This window comes from Camelus ferus, chromosome 34, assembly GCF_009834535.1.
Source record: "Camelus ferus isolate YT-003-E chromosome 34, BCGSAC_Cfer_1.0, whole genome shotgun sequence".
In the NCBI taxonomy this organism is placed as follows: Eukaryota; Metazoa; Chordata; class Mammalia; order Artiodactyla; family Camelidae; genus Camelus; species Camelus ferus.
The window spans coordinates 18,606,279-18,624,230 of NC_045729.1; the positions used below are offsets into that span (position 1 = coordinate 18,606,279).

Genomic DNA, 17,952 nt, shown 5'->3' on the forward strand with positions numbered 1-17,952 from the left:
GCCCTGTCAGGGAGGGGCCGGGGCTTGAACTTGGGGCCGAACCCCCACGGCAGGACGTCACAAAAGGGAGGCAGCCCCTGATGGGACCCGTGCGCGGTTCTGCGGGCTCTGCTTGTCCTCCGAGGTCCCCTCTGAAGGCAGCAGTGACAGGCGGTGCTTCTTCTCAGGGGGACTGTGACGCGGGACGAGGGACCGTTTGCGTCAGTCCTGCGGGGACCTCCCCTCACCCCAGCAGCCCTGGGCTCTTCCTCCTCATCCTCTGTGGGGCTTTTTCGGAGGGGGCAATTAGGTTTATTTTTTTTTTAATTTAACAGAGATACTGGGGATCAAACCCAGATTCTCTGGTTAAAGTATAAACTTGAAACATGTGAATCTGGTATCTTTCTAGACTTTAAAAAAACAGTCAAATATCAACAGTTTTCCACCATTTGGCAGGAGAGATTAGCGTCTATAAATGCAAATACTTAGGAAAAAAGACCAGAAAGATCAATCTAACGTGCGGACAGTGGTCCCCCCACCTCTACGCCACACCGCCCCCACCCCCCTGCACCACCACGGGACACGCACTGACCCCACCCCCTGCCAGCTGTGCCACCGTGGAGTCCAGCGGCGCTCTCTCCACGCCTCTGCTCAGCGACTCTGCCTACTTCTGACTGGCCACCGTGCGCTGCCAGAGGCTCTGGCCAAAGCGGCTGTGCCTCACAGTTTGGGACCCTGCAGGGGCTGGTGTGGCCTTTCGTCCACGCCCATGGCGTCCAGGTGGCACAGCTGGGTTCCCACATGCCTGGACCCAAGCAGGGCCAGTCTGCAGACCTTTATTAAACAGGCGTTGGTCACCACTTGCTTTGGGTCCACGATGTCCACCAAGGGTTCCTTCATGGCAACATCCCGGATGCAGGTCATGTCAAAGCCGTAGACATTCTCCCACCCTGTGGGAACAGAGCGAGACATGAGGGTCGGCAGCAGGACCCCCAGAAGTCTCCCGACCCCCTTAAGTATTAGAAGGCCAGGAGCAGCTCGTGCCCCTCCACCAGAGGATAGCAGAGTCGCTCACCTGCTGGAGAGCTTCACAACCTGCTACAGGCTCAGCCACACCGTCTCATTTGTACATGGTTTATGGTTAGGAAACGTAAACCTCAGAGAGGCTGAGAAACTTCCCCAAGGGCACACAGCTACAATGCCGCAGGGCCAGGGTTAGCGCTGGACTAGTCAAATTTCTGCCTCTTCCGTACCTCCTCTCCAGCCCCCTCGCTGAGCCTCAGAGTCTCCTATGAACTCTCTTCCCTGCTGTCCACAATTCTATTTCGGTACCTTTGCTCCAGCCATTCCCCACGCTCATCTCTCTCCCTCCTCCCATCCCTGCCAGCGGAAACTTTCATGCAGCCGAAAGGAACACAGGCTTTCAGTGAAACAGGCTGTAGCTGGATTCTCAGCACCACCACTTACTGGTCGGCTCTCAGGCAAATCTGCTAACCTCTCTGAACCTCCGCTTTCTCTACTGCAAAATGCAAGGCTGGCGGGGGAGTGGGGGGAGGGGGCCAGGAGAGGCTTTGCCTTTCTCAGGCACCATGATGTTCTCACTAAGGATCCATCCTGTAAGACATATCCCCCCGGGGAGGGGCACGAAGCATCTCAGCAGTGCTCCTTGGCCTCTTGGAACTGTTCATAAGATTTAAGAGGGGGACAGATTCAGGGTGCAGGGTTGGTGAATGAACAAATGCAAATCTGATGGTCCAAGACCACCTTTTAAATGATGGTATCATTGCTGTCACTCACTGATCACCTAGCCCAGGCCAGAGTCTTCATTTACTCTACCCAGCGACCCCATGAGGATGCTTGTATATGACAGACGAGAAAACGGGGGCCTCAGAAGCTGGCACCTGACCCACACACAGTATCTGGCCCAATACCCCACGTCAGGGAAACCCTGGAGCAAAGGCTCAAACCCAGCTGTGCCCTAACCCTTCGGCTGTGCAGACCCAGCTGTGACAGCAGCTCTCAATGCCGTTTCCTCTCCCCGCAATGCAGATGGTGACTGAGCAGAGTCTTCAGTCACTGGGCAGCTGAATCTCACTTGTCTGTTCATTCAGAGGGGCTTAAAATGCATTGAAATAGAGATGCTTTTCTCTAAAATCTTAGAGCGTTAAGTTTTTTGTTTTTAACGTTCACTAAACAAATGGTACCTTCAGAAACTTGGGTCCCCGTGTGTGTTTAGGAGAGGAGAGTGTGAGGAGGGAGGTGTGAATGGTCAGGGAACACTGTGCTCCTTCCACTCCGATTCTTTTCTAAGGCATACAAAGACCTTCCTCAGGGAGAAGAGGCCAAGAAAATAATCACCTCCCAGAGGGTGAGCGCTTGTGAAATCCTGGCTGTGGGATAAGATGCCAATCAGATCCCATTGTATACCCGAGGCTGGTGCCAAATTCCCAGCTGAGCCTGCCTACGTTTGGTGGCAACAGTACGTGCTTTGGAGAAGACCCCCTTCTAGAATCTGGAAATAGCTATGTGTGCGCCCCCCAATAAAACATGCCCCCAAACACGCCGCCTTTGTTTAAAACTCTTCCTCAAGAGATCTGCAGCCACGCATCTGCTCTTTCCCTCTGGGCTCTGCCTTAAATTAAGGTTCAGGGCAAGGGTTGGGCAAATATCTAAGAGTCTATGTGTGTAATGGTTAAAGTCCTGAGCTTTGGGCTTCAAACCTGGGCTTTGCTGCTCATTTGCTGTGCAACCTTAGGCAAGCTTTTACCCTCTCAAAGAGTTGGCTGCTTCTTCTTTAAAGTGGAGATAATGATAATTACAGTGACTCTGTAGGGCTGTTGTGGGGGTTACATGTGATGATACATGGAAGGTACACAGGACAGGGCCTGGCACGTGGGAAACTCTGGGACAGCACAGATGCTATCCTTACGTGGTCTGGGCACTGGCTTTGCTACCCCCCAGGTGATATGACCTCAGCAGATCAGTCCCCTTCTCTCTGGCTTGTTTGTACAGTGAGGAGTTTGGTTCAGTGGTTCTGTGTTCCAGGATCAGCAGGGACACTTTGAAAAATGCAGATTCCTGGACCACAACCAGACCTACTGAATCAGAATCTTCATATCTGAGGAACCCAGGAAGCTGGGATTTTCAAATCTATATAGGCAATTCCAACCAGGGTCTGGAAGCCCTTGGTCTACACGGTCCTTAAAGCCCCTTTCAGTCTGGTTTTCACATGGGGAGCTTAACATCTCTTGGCCATTGTGGAAGCTTCCCATCCTCTCCCAACCACGGGACCTCTCCTTCTGTTCCCTCAGCACCTATATAGAATATCTGGCATAACACAGGTCCGTGGGTGATGCTTTTTTAACTGAAATTTATTCCCGAACATTTAATGCCTGCACTGCTTCACAAAGCCTGGTGTTTTAGTCACCTTCTCGGGGGTTAATTCATGTCTTATCTCCTCAGCTAGACTGCCCCACTTTCAGAACAGTAGATTTTTTTCACTCCATTCTGCTGACCATTCATTTCCCACTAGCTTCTTTACCATAAGTAGAGCAGGGATGGGAGAGGAGGCACATGGAGGGTATTAATCTTCTGCTGCAATTCTGTCTTGTCCACTGAATGAGTGAATGGGGGGTGAGGGTCATCATACACCAGGAAATATTATTAGTATTCTGGGGGTTAAAAAAATAACATCAGAAGGACCTATGAAATTTAGTGTATGGATTAAAACAAACTCTTGAAAAGGACCACACTATCATGTGATGGATGTAACAATAGCAACAGCAAAGCCAGGGCCTACTGTAACTACAGACTAGATGGGCTAGAACCTCTGCTTTAAAAGCCCGGCAGAGGAAAAGGCGTGCTCCTTTCTGGGCATGGATCAGTCATCTGCCTCTACAGTTCAGCATTACTCACAATGTCCAGCATTCATTAAAAAATTACAAGACACAAGGAAAAGAAAGGAAAATGTGACCCTCATCAAAAGAAAAAAATAGTCAATAGAACCAGACTCAGAGCTCAGATGCTGTCATTATCTAACAGAGACATTAAAGTACCTGTAACAAATATTTTTAAAAATCTAGTGGGGAAACAATATGAACAGGTGGAGAATTTCATCTGTGAGATGCAAACTATAAGAAAGAGCCAATGGAAATGCTGGAAATGAAAATCACATTATTGAAGATGAATAATTCTTTCAATGAGCTTATGAGCAGAATGGATATATCAGAGGAGACAATAAACCTGAAAACGAAAGCAGGAACATGAAATCCCGGAAAACAGGTCTCACTCTTCATTGGAGGGAACTTGTAGCAGCATCCTCCCTCCCCACCCTGGTCCCAGAAACGCGGGTTTCTCTGCTAGAGCTGGTGAAGCTGCCTGGGAGGACAACAGAGCATGTGCCACAGGTGCCACCGACAGTTTCTCCTCTAGACACAAAGGAAGGTGTGTATCTAGTTTCATACATTATAGGCTTTTAGATCAAAGTCAGTTCCTTGTATAAAATAGGCTAGAGCCAGAAAATAGATGTCGAGGAGGTGGCGGAGGAGGAACCATGGACAGCTCCTGAGCCCTCGGCAAAGTCCTGCCCTTCAACACCCACCCCCCCAGCCCCATCCCCACCCCCACCCCCACCCCGGCTGACTCTACACCAGGGGCCACTTGTCATCATCTCATCAGCTGGGAAGCTGGTGCCCAACCTCTAACTCTCAGCAGGCTGCACATCCACGTACTGGGTGAAAAATCAAGTAGGGTATCTCCCAATTTTTTTCCAATTTTGAAATTCTAGAAATCTCTAGAGTTCTAGAGTAAAAAAAATTTCTTTAACGACTGCTCCTGTCACAGGGTTAAACCCTACACCTGGCATGTTCCTCTGCTGGTTTACTTCTGTTTCTTCCTTAATTTTCTCATTCATTCATTCACTCAACAAAATTCGGTGCTGTGAGCCTCGAACATGCCAACCAGGTCTCTCTAAGTGTTCTTTAGTAGTTGATGAGCAAATTGAGGGCAGGTTCTGTATTTCACACATTCTTGTGCAGTTGACAAAAGGGAGGAGGGGAGAGGAGGGGGAGGGAGGAAGGGAGAGGAGAAGAGGAGTGGGTGAGGAAGGAGGGAAGAAAGTGTTTTCCTAACAATTTCCTTTCTGAAAGGGACCCAGCATGTCTCTGTCTCCTGCTCCACTGTAAGACATTTCTTTTTCAGCTGGTTCTTCGGCCAACTGAAATTTGCTTACAAATGTTCCCATAGCAACCAGCAACCTTTCTGCATTTACTTTTCTTTTTTTTTTTTTTTAATTTTGCTTTTACTTTTGATTTAGAACACAGAGAAACCAAAGTCTGTTTATTTAAAACAGATTTCTAAATGGGCTTGCTTCCTTTACTAAAAACAAAAACAGATCTTTAAAAAAAATGTTTAAATGGAAAACAAGAACATTTTAAATAAATTTTAAAGGTGTGTTTGATTTACGTTTTTTTAGGCACTGACAGACACTGCAGAGCAAGCATCCCACAAGGAACAGTGGGGCTGACTTTTAATTTTTTTTCTTTCCCAGAATGCACAAAAATTGCAAAGCGGTGGGGGCAAGACTCTGTCACATGCCGTCCAGTCCTAGGCCAGCACCTGAGCCCATCAGGACCAGCCCAGTCCACATCACAAGGTGCATGAGCCCAGGGCTCCTGAGCAGGATTCCGTGCAAGGAGGAGGGTGAGGTATGTTTGCTTTTAAACCATGAGGAAGTTCCTGAAAGAGCTGTGCAGAGGGTCGGAGCTCAATAAATATTTAGTACGCGTGAGAACAAAGAATGTGCCTGAAGGTTCTCCTCCAAACGCGATTTATACAGTTACGGCAAGAACTCCAAAAGCAGCCTTACGACACAGCTCCAGGGTGAAATATGTCCTACTTACATATGCATTTGATCAGTGTTCGCTGCTGAGCTGGTGAGATCTGCCACGAGAGCACACCTGTCCCGGATGAGCCACTGGAGGCCACCAAGCTCAGCAGTCAGCTCAGTTGCCAAAGCCGCGAGCAGGAAGGGGCTCGGTGACAGCTCGGAGACTAGACCCAGGCTGGTGCATGTAGCGCCAAGAACTGCCCTGTCCCCTGATCACATCCTCCTACCTAATCCTCGAGACAAGTCTAGAGGGTGGGGAATGTTCTCTGGAGCCGAGGTGCAGTGGTGTTTAATTTGCTCACGGTTCCCCCATAGGACTGGAACCCAGGGCTGGCAGGCTTCACAACACGCTCATCTAACCTCGGCCACCTTACCTCCCTTGGTTTATCGAATATTGGAAATGACGCCAGATTGGCTGGAGGCAGAGGGCACACAGCCTCAAACAACTGTCCCATCTCTGTCTTCTCCTGACCCCAGCTCTGAACGCCATGCGTTGAGTTTATATTTCCAGGAGGAGGTAAACAGACACACACACTAATGCACTCCTTCTGGGAATCCCTCCAGCAGAATCAACTGCAGGGGCCAGAAGACAACATCTCGACAGCAGAATCTAGAGAGGGTCCCAGGTCAACTCCTCCAGAGGCACAGCCGCTGTGGCCACAGACCAGCCACTAAGCCCCACCCCTCTGAAGTGCTTCCCGCCCCAAATGTGCAATAAGAAAAAAGAAAAAGAGCCCAACAGAGACTCAAAAGGGGACTTACAGTGGATTTTGAAGTCCTTGTACTGTCTGTCCTCAATTGCTACCACGTACAAAGCTGCCCGGTCTGGAAACATAAGCCCTCCAGGTTTCTGTTGATGAATTGTGGGGAAATGGGTCTTGTAATCTATTCACCTGACAAAGACATCACATTTTGAACTGCACATAGAGTCACCAGACAGGCACCCCCTTGCCAACACTTCTCATGCAGCAGGCTGCCACGCGGCCAGGGTGAGGGCTGGGCTGGGACGCTCGGTTTTCATTTCAGTACAAGAAAAAATTCAAGGGACTGAGGTGGGGGTCAATAGAACAAGTAGGGGGGGCAGAGGTAGGCCCAGTGGAAGATGTTTTGACTTTTTAGCCTGGAGAAGCCAAGGTGGAAAGCACACTGGGCTCCCTGGCAATCCTGCAGGTCCCTGGTACTTGCTGACCAGATCAGACTTTGGACAACAGAGAGTGGTTGTCAATTAGAGCCCCAGAGGCCAAAGCTAGACCTAAGCACACTGTGGCAGCTAGACGTGGAGACCTGGGGACAGTCACCGTGTCCCCAGGAGCAGGTCTGATTTCAAGAGAGGGGTCTGGAAGCGGTGACCCTCTAGCCCCAGCCCCCTCTGAAGTCCTCATACTCTTCCTGGGCTGCAGGAAGCGGCCAGCAGAGCGACGAGGGCACAGCGCGCAGGACTCACCAGCCACTTGTCCCTGGCGAAGATCACCGTGTTGAGCATGGACTCATAGAACAGACAGTAGCCCATCCACTCGCTGATGATGATGTCCACCTTCTCCACGGGCAGCTCCACCTCCTCCACCTTCCCCTTAAAGATGGTGATGACTGGAAAATAAGAACCCCGAGGCCACAATTTTGCAGGGACCCTGGCCGGGAACCATGAGCTCCCCGCAGCAGGACCCGATCCACAGGTGTCAGCACTGTCCTGACTCTCCTAGGATGGGACATACCTCTCCCTTCATTCACACTAAGAGAGTCGAGAACTCCTCGCAAGTTTTCCCCCTAAGATGCACTGAGCAGTGACCGGCCTGGGACCGCACTAAGCCCGTGACAGGCACCCTGTCGTGGGATCCTCCCAACAAGTCTTTGAGGCAAACGTGCTTCATCCAGAACCTTTAAGGGAAGCGAGGCTTAGAGAGGTTAAATGATGACACGGAAACAGAGCCCAGTCTGATAAGCTACACTCTCATGCTTTTATCAACCTCCCCCCACCCCAACAAGGCTACTGTGACGATTCAGACCAGAGAAGCCAGGGAGGCCGCCTCTGCTGCCCTTGCATCTCCTCAGGCCGGGCTCAGCCCCAGGGGGTGCCTATCTAGTGCTGGAGGGAAAGGCAACCTGGCTGGTGTGGGCTGTGCACTCAAGAAACCAGGGTTGAACTCCTGGGCATATATCCAGAAGGAACTCTAATTCAAAAAGGTACATGCACCCCAATGTTCATAGCAGCACTATGTACAATAGCCAAGACATGGAAGCAACCTAAATGTCCATCGACAGATGACTGGATAAAGAAGGTGTGGTGTGTTTATACAATGGAATACTACTCAGCCATAAAAAATGATAAAGTAATGCCATTGCAGCAACCCAGATGGACCTGGAGATTGTCATTCTAAGTGAAGTAAGCCAGAAAGAGAAAAAAATACCATATGAGATCACTCATATGTGGAATCTAAAAAATTAAAAAAGAGGACACTAATGAACTCATCTACAAAACAGAAACAGACTTGCCAACATCGTAAATAATCTTACGGTTACTGGAGGGAAGGGGTGGGAAGAGAGAAATTTAAGAGTTTGAGATTTACAAATGTTAACGACTATATACAAAAATATATAAAAAACAAATTTCTTCTGTGTAGCATAGGGAACTATATTCAATATCTTATAATAACCTTTAATGAAAAAGAATATAAAAACAAATATATGTGTATATGTATATATATAACTGGGACATTATGCTGTACACCAAAAATTGACACATTGTAACTGACTATACTTCAATCAAAAAAATAATAAATTTAAAAGAAAAAAAGAAACCTGGGTTGAAGGGCTAGATCTTCTTGTTATTAGCTGCATGACTCTCCCCAAGTTACCTGACCTAACCCAACTCCAACTCCCCAGAGAACAGCCGGGGAAAGGGTTATCTACCCCACAGGTGGTTGTCCTGCTAAAGGAAACAACACATGTAAAAGGCAGGCTCGCAGTCGGGGCTCTACATCAGGCAAACATTATCTGACACCCTCTCCTTGTGGACCGCCTGATGAAGAGGTAAATGGGGTGAGATTGAGCCAGAGGGCCTGCTCAAAGTGGAGTCTGTTCCCGGGTCCCGTCTAAGACCGTCCCATCCCACTGGGGCAAGAGAAGCATCTTAGTTGAGTTTTTGATCACTAGGCACAGACGTGCACATGCTTTGGAGTCCTGTTTTGCAGTCATTGCTGTAAAGATCAGAGCCAAAGCAATCTCAGACGCCGCCATGCAACGGACAGGGTGATGCACTGGTTGGCTGGTTCCATCAGAACATTTCCCCTGAAAGGTTACTTCCACACATCGGTGCCCTGAAACCCATTCTGCACCATCTTCTGAAAAACCACACGACACCTGAGCTTTTCTGGGAAAACTAAACAATGCCCTGTACTCGGGGGTAAACAGACAAAATAGAACCAAACACCACGTATGTCCCGAATCTGAGTGTCATGCCAAATGAATGTGGGCGGGAGGCTCCTAGGTGGCAAAGGACATGCAGGTCACCGGCTGGACTCCACGTCTTCACAGTGGATGTGCTGGTGACGGCGGGCCCATCAGCAGTGTCTGAGGACCGTGTGCTCTCCATGCGTGCTGTTTAACCAAAGCTTAATCAGATAAGGCCCCTCTGCAAGGAGTCACTTGGCCAATGTACGTTGTCCCTGATCACTCCCGGCTTGTGTGGCCCTGCTGCTGACTGCACAAGCCCTTCCCTGGGAAGGAAGAGGGGGGAAGGGCTAGCCTCCACCAACAGGCTTGGAAGGGGAGGGGGGTGACCAAGCTCTGCTCCTCGGGGGCTCCTTAGACCCAAGGGCAGAAACTCAAGCGAGAGCAGGACCCAGGATGCATCAGGAGCATCCACAAGGGGATGGAGCACAGGATTTTGGAAAATGCAAACAGAGTGCCTGACTTACTTCTTGTCCTAGAAAAGGACGGGCAGATATATGCCTGATTCACCTGCCTCATCGTTTGCGTGCAAAGCCTGCTGTCTTATTTTCGTCAACGTTTTCAAGTGTTTTAATGGTCTCCCTTCTTCCTCTTTGCACCTCCCTTGAAAGCTCTCCCCTAATGACTGCACATGCCTACAGGGCTAGGAGTTGATTCCTCCTCCTGACGTCCAGGAGAATGTCTTCTCCTGCCTCTGGAGCCCCACGATCCCCACCCTGGGTGCCTAGGACAAGGCTCCCCCATGATGGTTCTATGGACAGGACTCCAGTAGGACTGCAGGAGGCAGAGGTGGTCGAGAACCTACAGCCCAGTCCGACAGGCAGGGATGTACAGAACATTCCTTGGGTGTCCCCCCTCCGCAGAGTAAGTGAATGCCGTCCCTGTTCTCCATACTAACCCTCCTAACCATTAGCTGCTACAGCCTGATCAATGTGGGTATAACAGAGGGTAGATAGATAGATAGATAGATAGATAGATAGATAGATAGATAGACAGATAAGATTAGATTAGACTAGACAGACAGACCAATCATAGATACAGTGGGTCACAGAATAGAAACAAATCACAGTTTTTGTCTACAAAAAGGCAGAAGGAATCAATTAACCCCACAAAATGCTGAACAGTCTGGACCTCCTTCTGCATCACCCTTCTGCATCCAAACATTTCTCGGGGCAGACGAGGTCCCCACCTGGCTTGGTGAGTAGATGGGCCCTTTGTGAAAGGAAGAAGGCACACCTCCCTTCAGTTCAGCTGTGGCCTGGATCTCAGACCCCTTTCCTTCCCTTGGGCAGGTGCTGTTGTGCAGTGCTCAACCTTTACAACCGTACACTGGAGGCCTGGAGGCAGACAATTTAGTCTCTCATTCCATCTGACAACTAACTTGCATCAAATAGTTCCTCCCCTCTGGGCCCTCAGTTTCCTCATTGGGGCAAAAAAAAAGGAGAGAGATTGAACCTAAAAGTCCCTAAGATCCTTTGAGCTCCAACATGCTTTGAGTCCCCAAATCTGCACTGAGTCTGTGTCAGGCATTCTGCAAAGTTGGCCGGTGGAGACGGCAGACTTCATGAGGAAGCAGTGCCTTCATGTCCAGTTTGATGCTAATTTGCAGCAATTCCTCTGTCCTGATTTTCAAAAAAGAGGCAACTTTGTTTCTATGAATCAGCAGGGACATTCTTGCTGTTTCCAATGGTCACCATTAGCAACCACTGATGCTCCCAGATGCAAGTTCCCAGTCTGCAAAATGCTTCCTCCTGTGGTGGGGTTGATGGCAACTCAGTGACGGCCCCGGGGTGATCCTAGGGCCTGTATGTCCACACACAGCTACAGGCAGACTGTCCCCACGTCAAACCGCTTCCAGGGATCTTAGCCACTGATCGATGTTAAGGCTGCAGCACCTCCCAGCCTGAACCCTACTCACTCAGACTGTGGCATCTCTCAAGGTGGCGCTGAGTTCACTCTCTGGAGCTCTGTTTTTATTGCATAAGGATGATGACATTGTGTTCAGCTCACTGCGACAGGACCCTGGCTTGTGAACTTCAGGAGAATTAATCGTAAGTACATGCCCTACACTTGAAACTGGGAGACCTTCTCCAGTCACTGTGAGCTCGCAAATGAGACACCCGGATTCAGTGGTGGGGGGGCTGTTTTCAGTGGGACCTTTTTTCTTTTTGTCTTGAGTGGTTATTATGGAAATAGAGTCATTCTGATTCGCGGTGATTTGTTTGACCTTTTTTTTTTAATGAATCAGCTCAGCCCCATCTGCCCTGGGCCTCTAGTGTGTCCATCGGAGTCAGCTGAGTCCACAGAGCCCAGTTCATGGCCTCCCCGTTTCAGATGCCCCCCACCCCGGTCCCCAGAGCAGACCCTGTCCCACAGAGGGGTGGGCATGGGGGTTGTGAGTGTGGCCACAGGGAGCACGTTCCAAGACTGGAGCCGCCCGATGCCAACCCCGCCTGGGTCACAGCAAAGCCACGTGACCCCACACACCCCTCCCCGGCCCCCCACCAGCCTCCAACCTCCTTCTCTCAGTTGTCTCCTTTAGCTTCCTAGCCCCAGGGTCTGGCAGAGCACCGGACTCCTCACAAACATTCAAAACTCCTTACCGAATGAATGGCTGGATGAATGAGCAGTTTTGGAAAGAGGGTATTGGGTTCAGAGACAAAGTGTCTTCAAACTAGTCCTAATTATGAGAGTGAAACCTCGCCGGAGTCTGAACAGAAGCAGGCAGGGTGAGTTCACAGACCTCAGCTTGGTCATCTTCACGGAACTGGTGTGGCTGGTCCTACTGTTCCTTTTGTCTAATGAGAGAGGTGGAGCTTGAGAAGTCGACGCGTGCAGCCGGAATCTAGACCTGCTGTGCAACCGGGCACGTCACCCACCTCCCTGACACTCCTGTCCTTCGCCTGCCAACGGATATCATCATGGCTCGATTACCCGCGGGATGGCCGCGGACACCAGGCAATGGCTTGGGGTGATGCAAGGAAAGCAATCAGACAAGGCCAGGGAAAAGCCATCCTCTGTCCAACAGCTGGCAGGCTGGTTGGCTGGACGAGGAGAGGTTGCGCCACCATGAAGAGCTCAGGGCGGTGGGGGGCGGGCAGGGTCCACAGCTCATCGACCTCCCTGATGCCAGCCCCGCCTCGCTCCCGGCCCTGGTCTTCTTCGGGGTCCAGGGGCACGGATAAACCTCCCTTGGGAGCTCAGACCCAGCCCATTCCTGAGCCAGTGCTGATGGGACAGACAGGACAGCAACACCTTTATCCTCACTATCTGGTGGGACTTAGACTGCATCCTACAGCAAACAGACCCCGTCACTGGAGAGGCATGGACGAGCCCAGGGCACTGCACATCCCTGATGCAGCAGGTTCCTCGTCTCTTCCCACATCCCCTGCTCACCCAAGAACGTGGGCTTGAACTTCTGCCTGATCCCCAGCACTTCCTGCCCGGCTCCCTTGAGGGCTTAGCTGGTGCTCTAAAGTCCTGCCAGCTCTGGCCAGAGCCCCTCCCTGGCCAGAGCCCCTTCTTGGCATGTCTCCTCCTTTAGACACTGGCTTGAATAACACTCAGCTAATCAACACCCATCCCAGGACTTGTCCCCACCCCAAGTCATCACCCATCCCTGGACCATCACACGGTCCAGCAGGGCACATACCCAGCACATTGGCCACAGGCAGATGATGGTGTGGGCTTGGCCAAGGGGGCGGGGATTAAGAAGAATGGTACTGGGCAGAGTGGCTGAAACCACCGAGCGTGCAGAAGGCAAGGCTCAGGGATTCAGAACACCCTTCCAGGGCTCATTCCCACTCACTGGCATAGCAGAAGCTGGCATAGGACAGGCAGAAAGGGTCTCCCAGCTCAGGAAACTTGAGGGGCACCTCTCTGTGTTAAACCCTTTCCCCCACTCTCAGCACGCTGGTTCCTGCTCCGAACAGGTTCCTCGCCTCAGGGCTGTGCTGTTACGTGTCTAACAACCGGCTCCCGGAGGGGAAAAGCCCAATCTGTAGCAGTGTGAGTCAGCCCCAGCCCACCCTGGCAACCACCCCATCCAGAGGGGACCCCCAGTTCTCTCAAGTTCTCTGTCCTGTTTTTCCAAAGTGCTGTCACCATCTGGAATTCTACAGTGATGCTGTTTGTCCACTGGCTTTTGTGTCTGTCCCCTCCCTGAGGCTGTGAGCACCACAAGAGCACGACCTTGTCTGGCAAGTTCTCCGCTGACTCCCAGTCGCCCGGGACAGGGCCTCGGGGGTGGCTGACAGCACCTGTAGGACTGTGTGCATGGCACCCAGTCCTGAGCTTATTCAGGGACCACGTCTCAAGCGGTGAGGAGAGGAGGAAGCGTTGTCAGGAGCTGCTGGTACAGGTTCCTTAAAAACAATTTTATCCAGTTAATCTCGGCCCTTGTTTTGACAGGTTTTTAGTCAAGTTAATGATCAAAACAATAACAGCAACTGCTGACATCGCGCACCATGCGCTGTGCGCTGTCCTGCTGCCGACAGGGAGGCACTGGCGGACACTTAACAACCCGCTGTCCAGGAAGGAAGCCCTGATTTGTAGCATTTGCTGATTTCTCCGTGTAAATACTCCCACTGTGGCCAATTTCAAGCCGCCAAAGCGCCTGCATCCATTCCACGGATTTACCGAAAATTTAACAAGGGGCCGCAGCTCACCATGGTTTTCCAGACGGTCACTCTGTCTTGCTCATAATGACCTTCTGCAGTCTGTGCCACTATTATCCCCATTTCACAGAGCAGGAAATGGAGGCACAAAAGGTCAGCTGTCCCAGTTGGCAAGTTCATCTAGCAGAACTGGGTGTGCGGTCCCACGCAGGCACCCGACGAGGCGTCACCTCCACGGCCTCCCAGCGGGGAGGGGGCCGGTCATCACGTGGATTCACAGCTGCTCCCTGCCTGTAGACACAGCTGGACGAGGCCAGCCCGCAGGAGGGTCCCCACACCCCCAGGGCTCCTATCAGAACGCAGGTGACACCGCGCAGGGGACAATGACCCCAGGGAGTCCTAGCCACCTGTAAGGAAGGATGGAATCTAACAACATGAGGTTGGATGTGAATGAAAATTCACGACATCCACGGGCCCAGCACAGGTTAGGAGCCACGTGTGGCTTGGCAGCCATGTGTGGCTCAGATTCTCCACAACCGTTGTGGGGCCTGGAGCCTCACTGGAGCAGGGCAGCCTCTGGGCCCTTCCGGTCACCCTGCTGGGTCCTCTGCGAGAGGGACGCCGAAGCAGGACCAAGGAGAAGGGGGCCGAAACCACAGCACAGGGTGAAGGGACTGGGATGGGCAGCCTGGAGATGGGGGAGACAGGCCACCTGGTGAGGGGGAGCCCCCCACCGCAGTCCCGCAGGGAGGACACAGAGCGCTGGTTAGGACTGCGGGGAGGCAGCTTCCTCCTCAGGGGCAGGACGTGCTCTCACAGCCCTGGGGTGGGGGTAGGGGGAGTCCATCAGGGGAACCGTCCCAGGACTAGGCGATTCCTCCAAGCCCAGAGGGGTGCCGCAAGAACAGAGAAGTCAAGTATCATCTATAAAAGCCTTGGAGCATGCGGCCAGGAGTGAGCAGAGTGCAGAACACGAAGCCGGAAGGACCTACAGTGACGGGTTGGTGGGTACCCATCACCCACGAGGTCCGTGCGAGGCCCTCGAGTGCATTGCCGCTAAGCCCCCGGCAACCCTGCAAGCTGCGCCCGGACGCAGCCCCCCGAAGCGGGAGCTCAGGGACGGCAGTCACCCGACAGCCCTGCCTGCTCCTCCCCGCGCATCGTGCTGCGCCCAGGACCCTCCGTCTGCGACACCCAGGCTTGAGGACATGCCCAGGCAGAGGAAGAGAGACGAGGGGTCAGTTCTCTCCTTGAGTTTCCTGAGAAGTAAATCAAGTGGATTACAATATTTTTTTCTAGAACGGAAAAACCTATATGACTCCCTGAGTTGCTCTGTCAGCCTTCACAAGGGAACCTACCTTTCTAAGCACCCGCGGCCCACCAGTTTCCTGGGCAGGGAAGGGGAGGGGACGGGAGACTGCCGGGGTGGCCGTCAGAGAGGAGCCCGAGCACGTGCGCGGGCCAAGCGGGCGGCAGGAGCCCTGCGGCTGCGCCAAGGCCGCGGGTGGCCGCGTGGAGGAGGGGAGGGAGGGAGGCTGACTGGTTCCGGGGAGCAGGTATCCTATGTCCCGGGTTGCTATTCATGTCCCTACACCTACACTCCCAAGACCCACACAGTTGGCTGTCGCAGCCTTTCAGAAGCATTTCCGTGGGAGCCAAGCTGTCCTCTTTCCAGTGCACCAGCCGAGGCAGGGCCTGGGCGCCGGCCGCTCCCCGACCTGTTGCTCCCCCTGGAGAGGAAGAAATGGAGAGGCTTTGCCTTGACAAGGCCCCGCCTCCTGCCTGGAGTCCCCCCTGGGTCTGGAGTGTGTGAGGGGCAGGAAAGGCTCTGAGTTGCTGGAGAGGCTATTCACCTGGGGACAGTGGTTGATCCCTCCGGGGCCTTCACCTCCACAGCATGGAACCCAGTGTGAGCCGTCAAAATACAGAGCACAGGACAATTCCATCTGGAAGCCACGAGGTGGGCTGAGCAAACCAGACGCCCAGCTGCCTGGGGCGGGGGCTGCGGGGCCCGCGACAGGCCAGGTGGGGTCTGAGGCTGGAGAGCACAAGCGGTGAGCAGGGCGTCCCCGTGGAGGGGGGCCTGGGCGGGAAGGTGAAGGCCAAGGTCGGGAAGGCCTGTGTTCAGGGGCAGGCTGGCTCCGCCCACCGGAGCCTGAGCCCAGAGAGGAGGTGCCCCTGTTGGGGGCTGCCCAGCACCGGGGTCAGAGCCCAGCACGAGCGGCAGGTTGCGTGGGCCAGAGGTGGTGACGGCGGGCAACTTCACCTACAGGGACTGATCCAACATGTACACATATTAAGAATGGGCGCCAGGGTGTCACTGTCAGAGAAAGGAGTCACAAAGAAAAGGGGTGAAAGATGAAAGCAGGCCCCGAGACGCTGAATTAGACGCGGGGGCGTCACGTGAACACCTCCTTGATGTTGTGCATAGATGGACGCGGAAACACACTCTGTAAGTGTGCGTCCACACACCTGACGCTCACACGCGAGTTCTTCCCACTGAGACAGCCCGGGGGCCCTAACACCCTAAAATCTATGAGCACACCTAGCCCCACATCCACTAAGTGGACCCAAGATTCCTTGGAGAAGCCGCTGGACCAAGAACAGAGACGTGGAAAGTGCGAGATGAGCCTGGAACATCTTGTCAGAAAATGAGACTGTGAAGGAAGCCGTGGAAAGGACACAGAAGGCAGCGAAGATGCTCCGGGTTTTCTTTTCCCATCTTTCGTGGGCAAGTCCAGAGGCCCTCGCTCAGCCCCTTCTGCCCGGGACAAGGGCTTTCCTGAGGACAGTGCAGAGCGATCTGGCCCCCTTGTGAGCCAGCAGGGCTGGACCCCGTGCAGAGAGATCTGCCCCCTTTGTGAGCCAGCAGGGCTGGACCCCGAGATGGAGGTCAGGGCACCTGGGCCACGGCTCCCCTACGCAGGCTGGAAGGAGGCCTGGACTCGGCTCCCGGCCCCGTCCGCCACCGCCCCCCTCACTTCCCTGCTTCCTCCTCACCCAGCGGAGACGCCATGGGCCTCACTGTCACCAGCTGCTGGCTCCTCCTTCCCTCCTCTGGGTCCCCAGCAACGCCCAGATCCAGGCGGCCCCCCTCTCCGCTCCCACCCAAGCTGCTAAGCATGGCCAGAAACAGTCACCCACCAGGGAGGACTGGCCTGCAGATCCGTGTCTGCTCACCTCCAACGGGCACTGACCTCCCCCCACGGTCCGCACCAGCCCTCCCTCCCTCGGTAAGGCCATCCCGCCAATTCTCCTCCCCCTTCAAAACACTTACACCCTCCCTTCCCGTCCCCTCTGCCAGTGATGGTCTCCCTCGTCACTGAGAAACTGGAAGCAGCAGATTGGGGGCTTCCTGCCACCATCCGACCCGCTCTCCCACGTCCCCTCTGCTGCTGCGGTTAGCCTGTCCCTTCTGCAAGGAAGAAGGCCCACCCCTCCGCCGGGCTCTGGGTCCCACCCCGCTTACCTCTTCAAGGGCCCCACTTCTGAGTTTACTTTCCCCCCAGTCTGCCAGGTTTCTGTCTCTGCTGGACAGCTGGATCACACACACGTTTTCGTATCTCCCAACCTTAAGAAACACCTCCCTTCCTTGGCCTCACGCCCCCTGTAGCTACAGTTCGGTTCTCTGTTCCCCGTCACAGCAGGAAGTTGTTCACAGCCTCACTCAGTCTCTCCTTAACCTGCTTTACCTGGAAGCGGTCCCCTCCCCTCCATCGAGTCTGCTCTTGTTAAGAACAGCAACACCCTCAGCCTACACCGGAATTCAGAGGTCAGAGGTCACGTCTTTGCTCTCACCTCACTGGATCCCTTAGCGGCCTCCTCCTTCACTCCTCTGTCCCGAATGTCCGTCAGCATCTCTACCGAATATATGTGAAAATGTCTCCTCTGCCTCTTGCTGGCCCCTTCCCTCAGCTTGACCCTCGAATGCTGGAATGCCCTAGGGCCCATTTCTCTCCCCTCGTCATCCCTGAGTGACCTCGTCCTGTGGCTCTAAACAACGTCAGTATGCAGCGCACACTC

The 17,952-nt window shown here is 53.2% G+C and overlaps 1 protein-coding gene across 1 annotated transcript in view; it reads right to left on the bottom strand.

Annotated features, from left to right (window-relative positions):
• The window catches only part of PRMT8 (protein arginine methyltransferase 8), a 76,941-nt gene that overhangs the window by 10,496 nt on the left and 48,493 nt on the right, over window positions 1–17,952 (bottom strand). Inside the window, 3 exon segments of the mRNA XM_032473113.1 lie at window positions 814–929; window positions 6,629–6,716; window positions 7,311–7,453. Of these exon segments, the coding sequence (XP_032329004.1) occupies window positions 814–929; window positions 6,629–6,716; window positions 7,311–7,453 (347 nt within the window).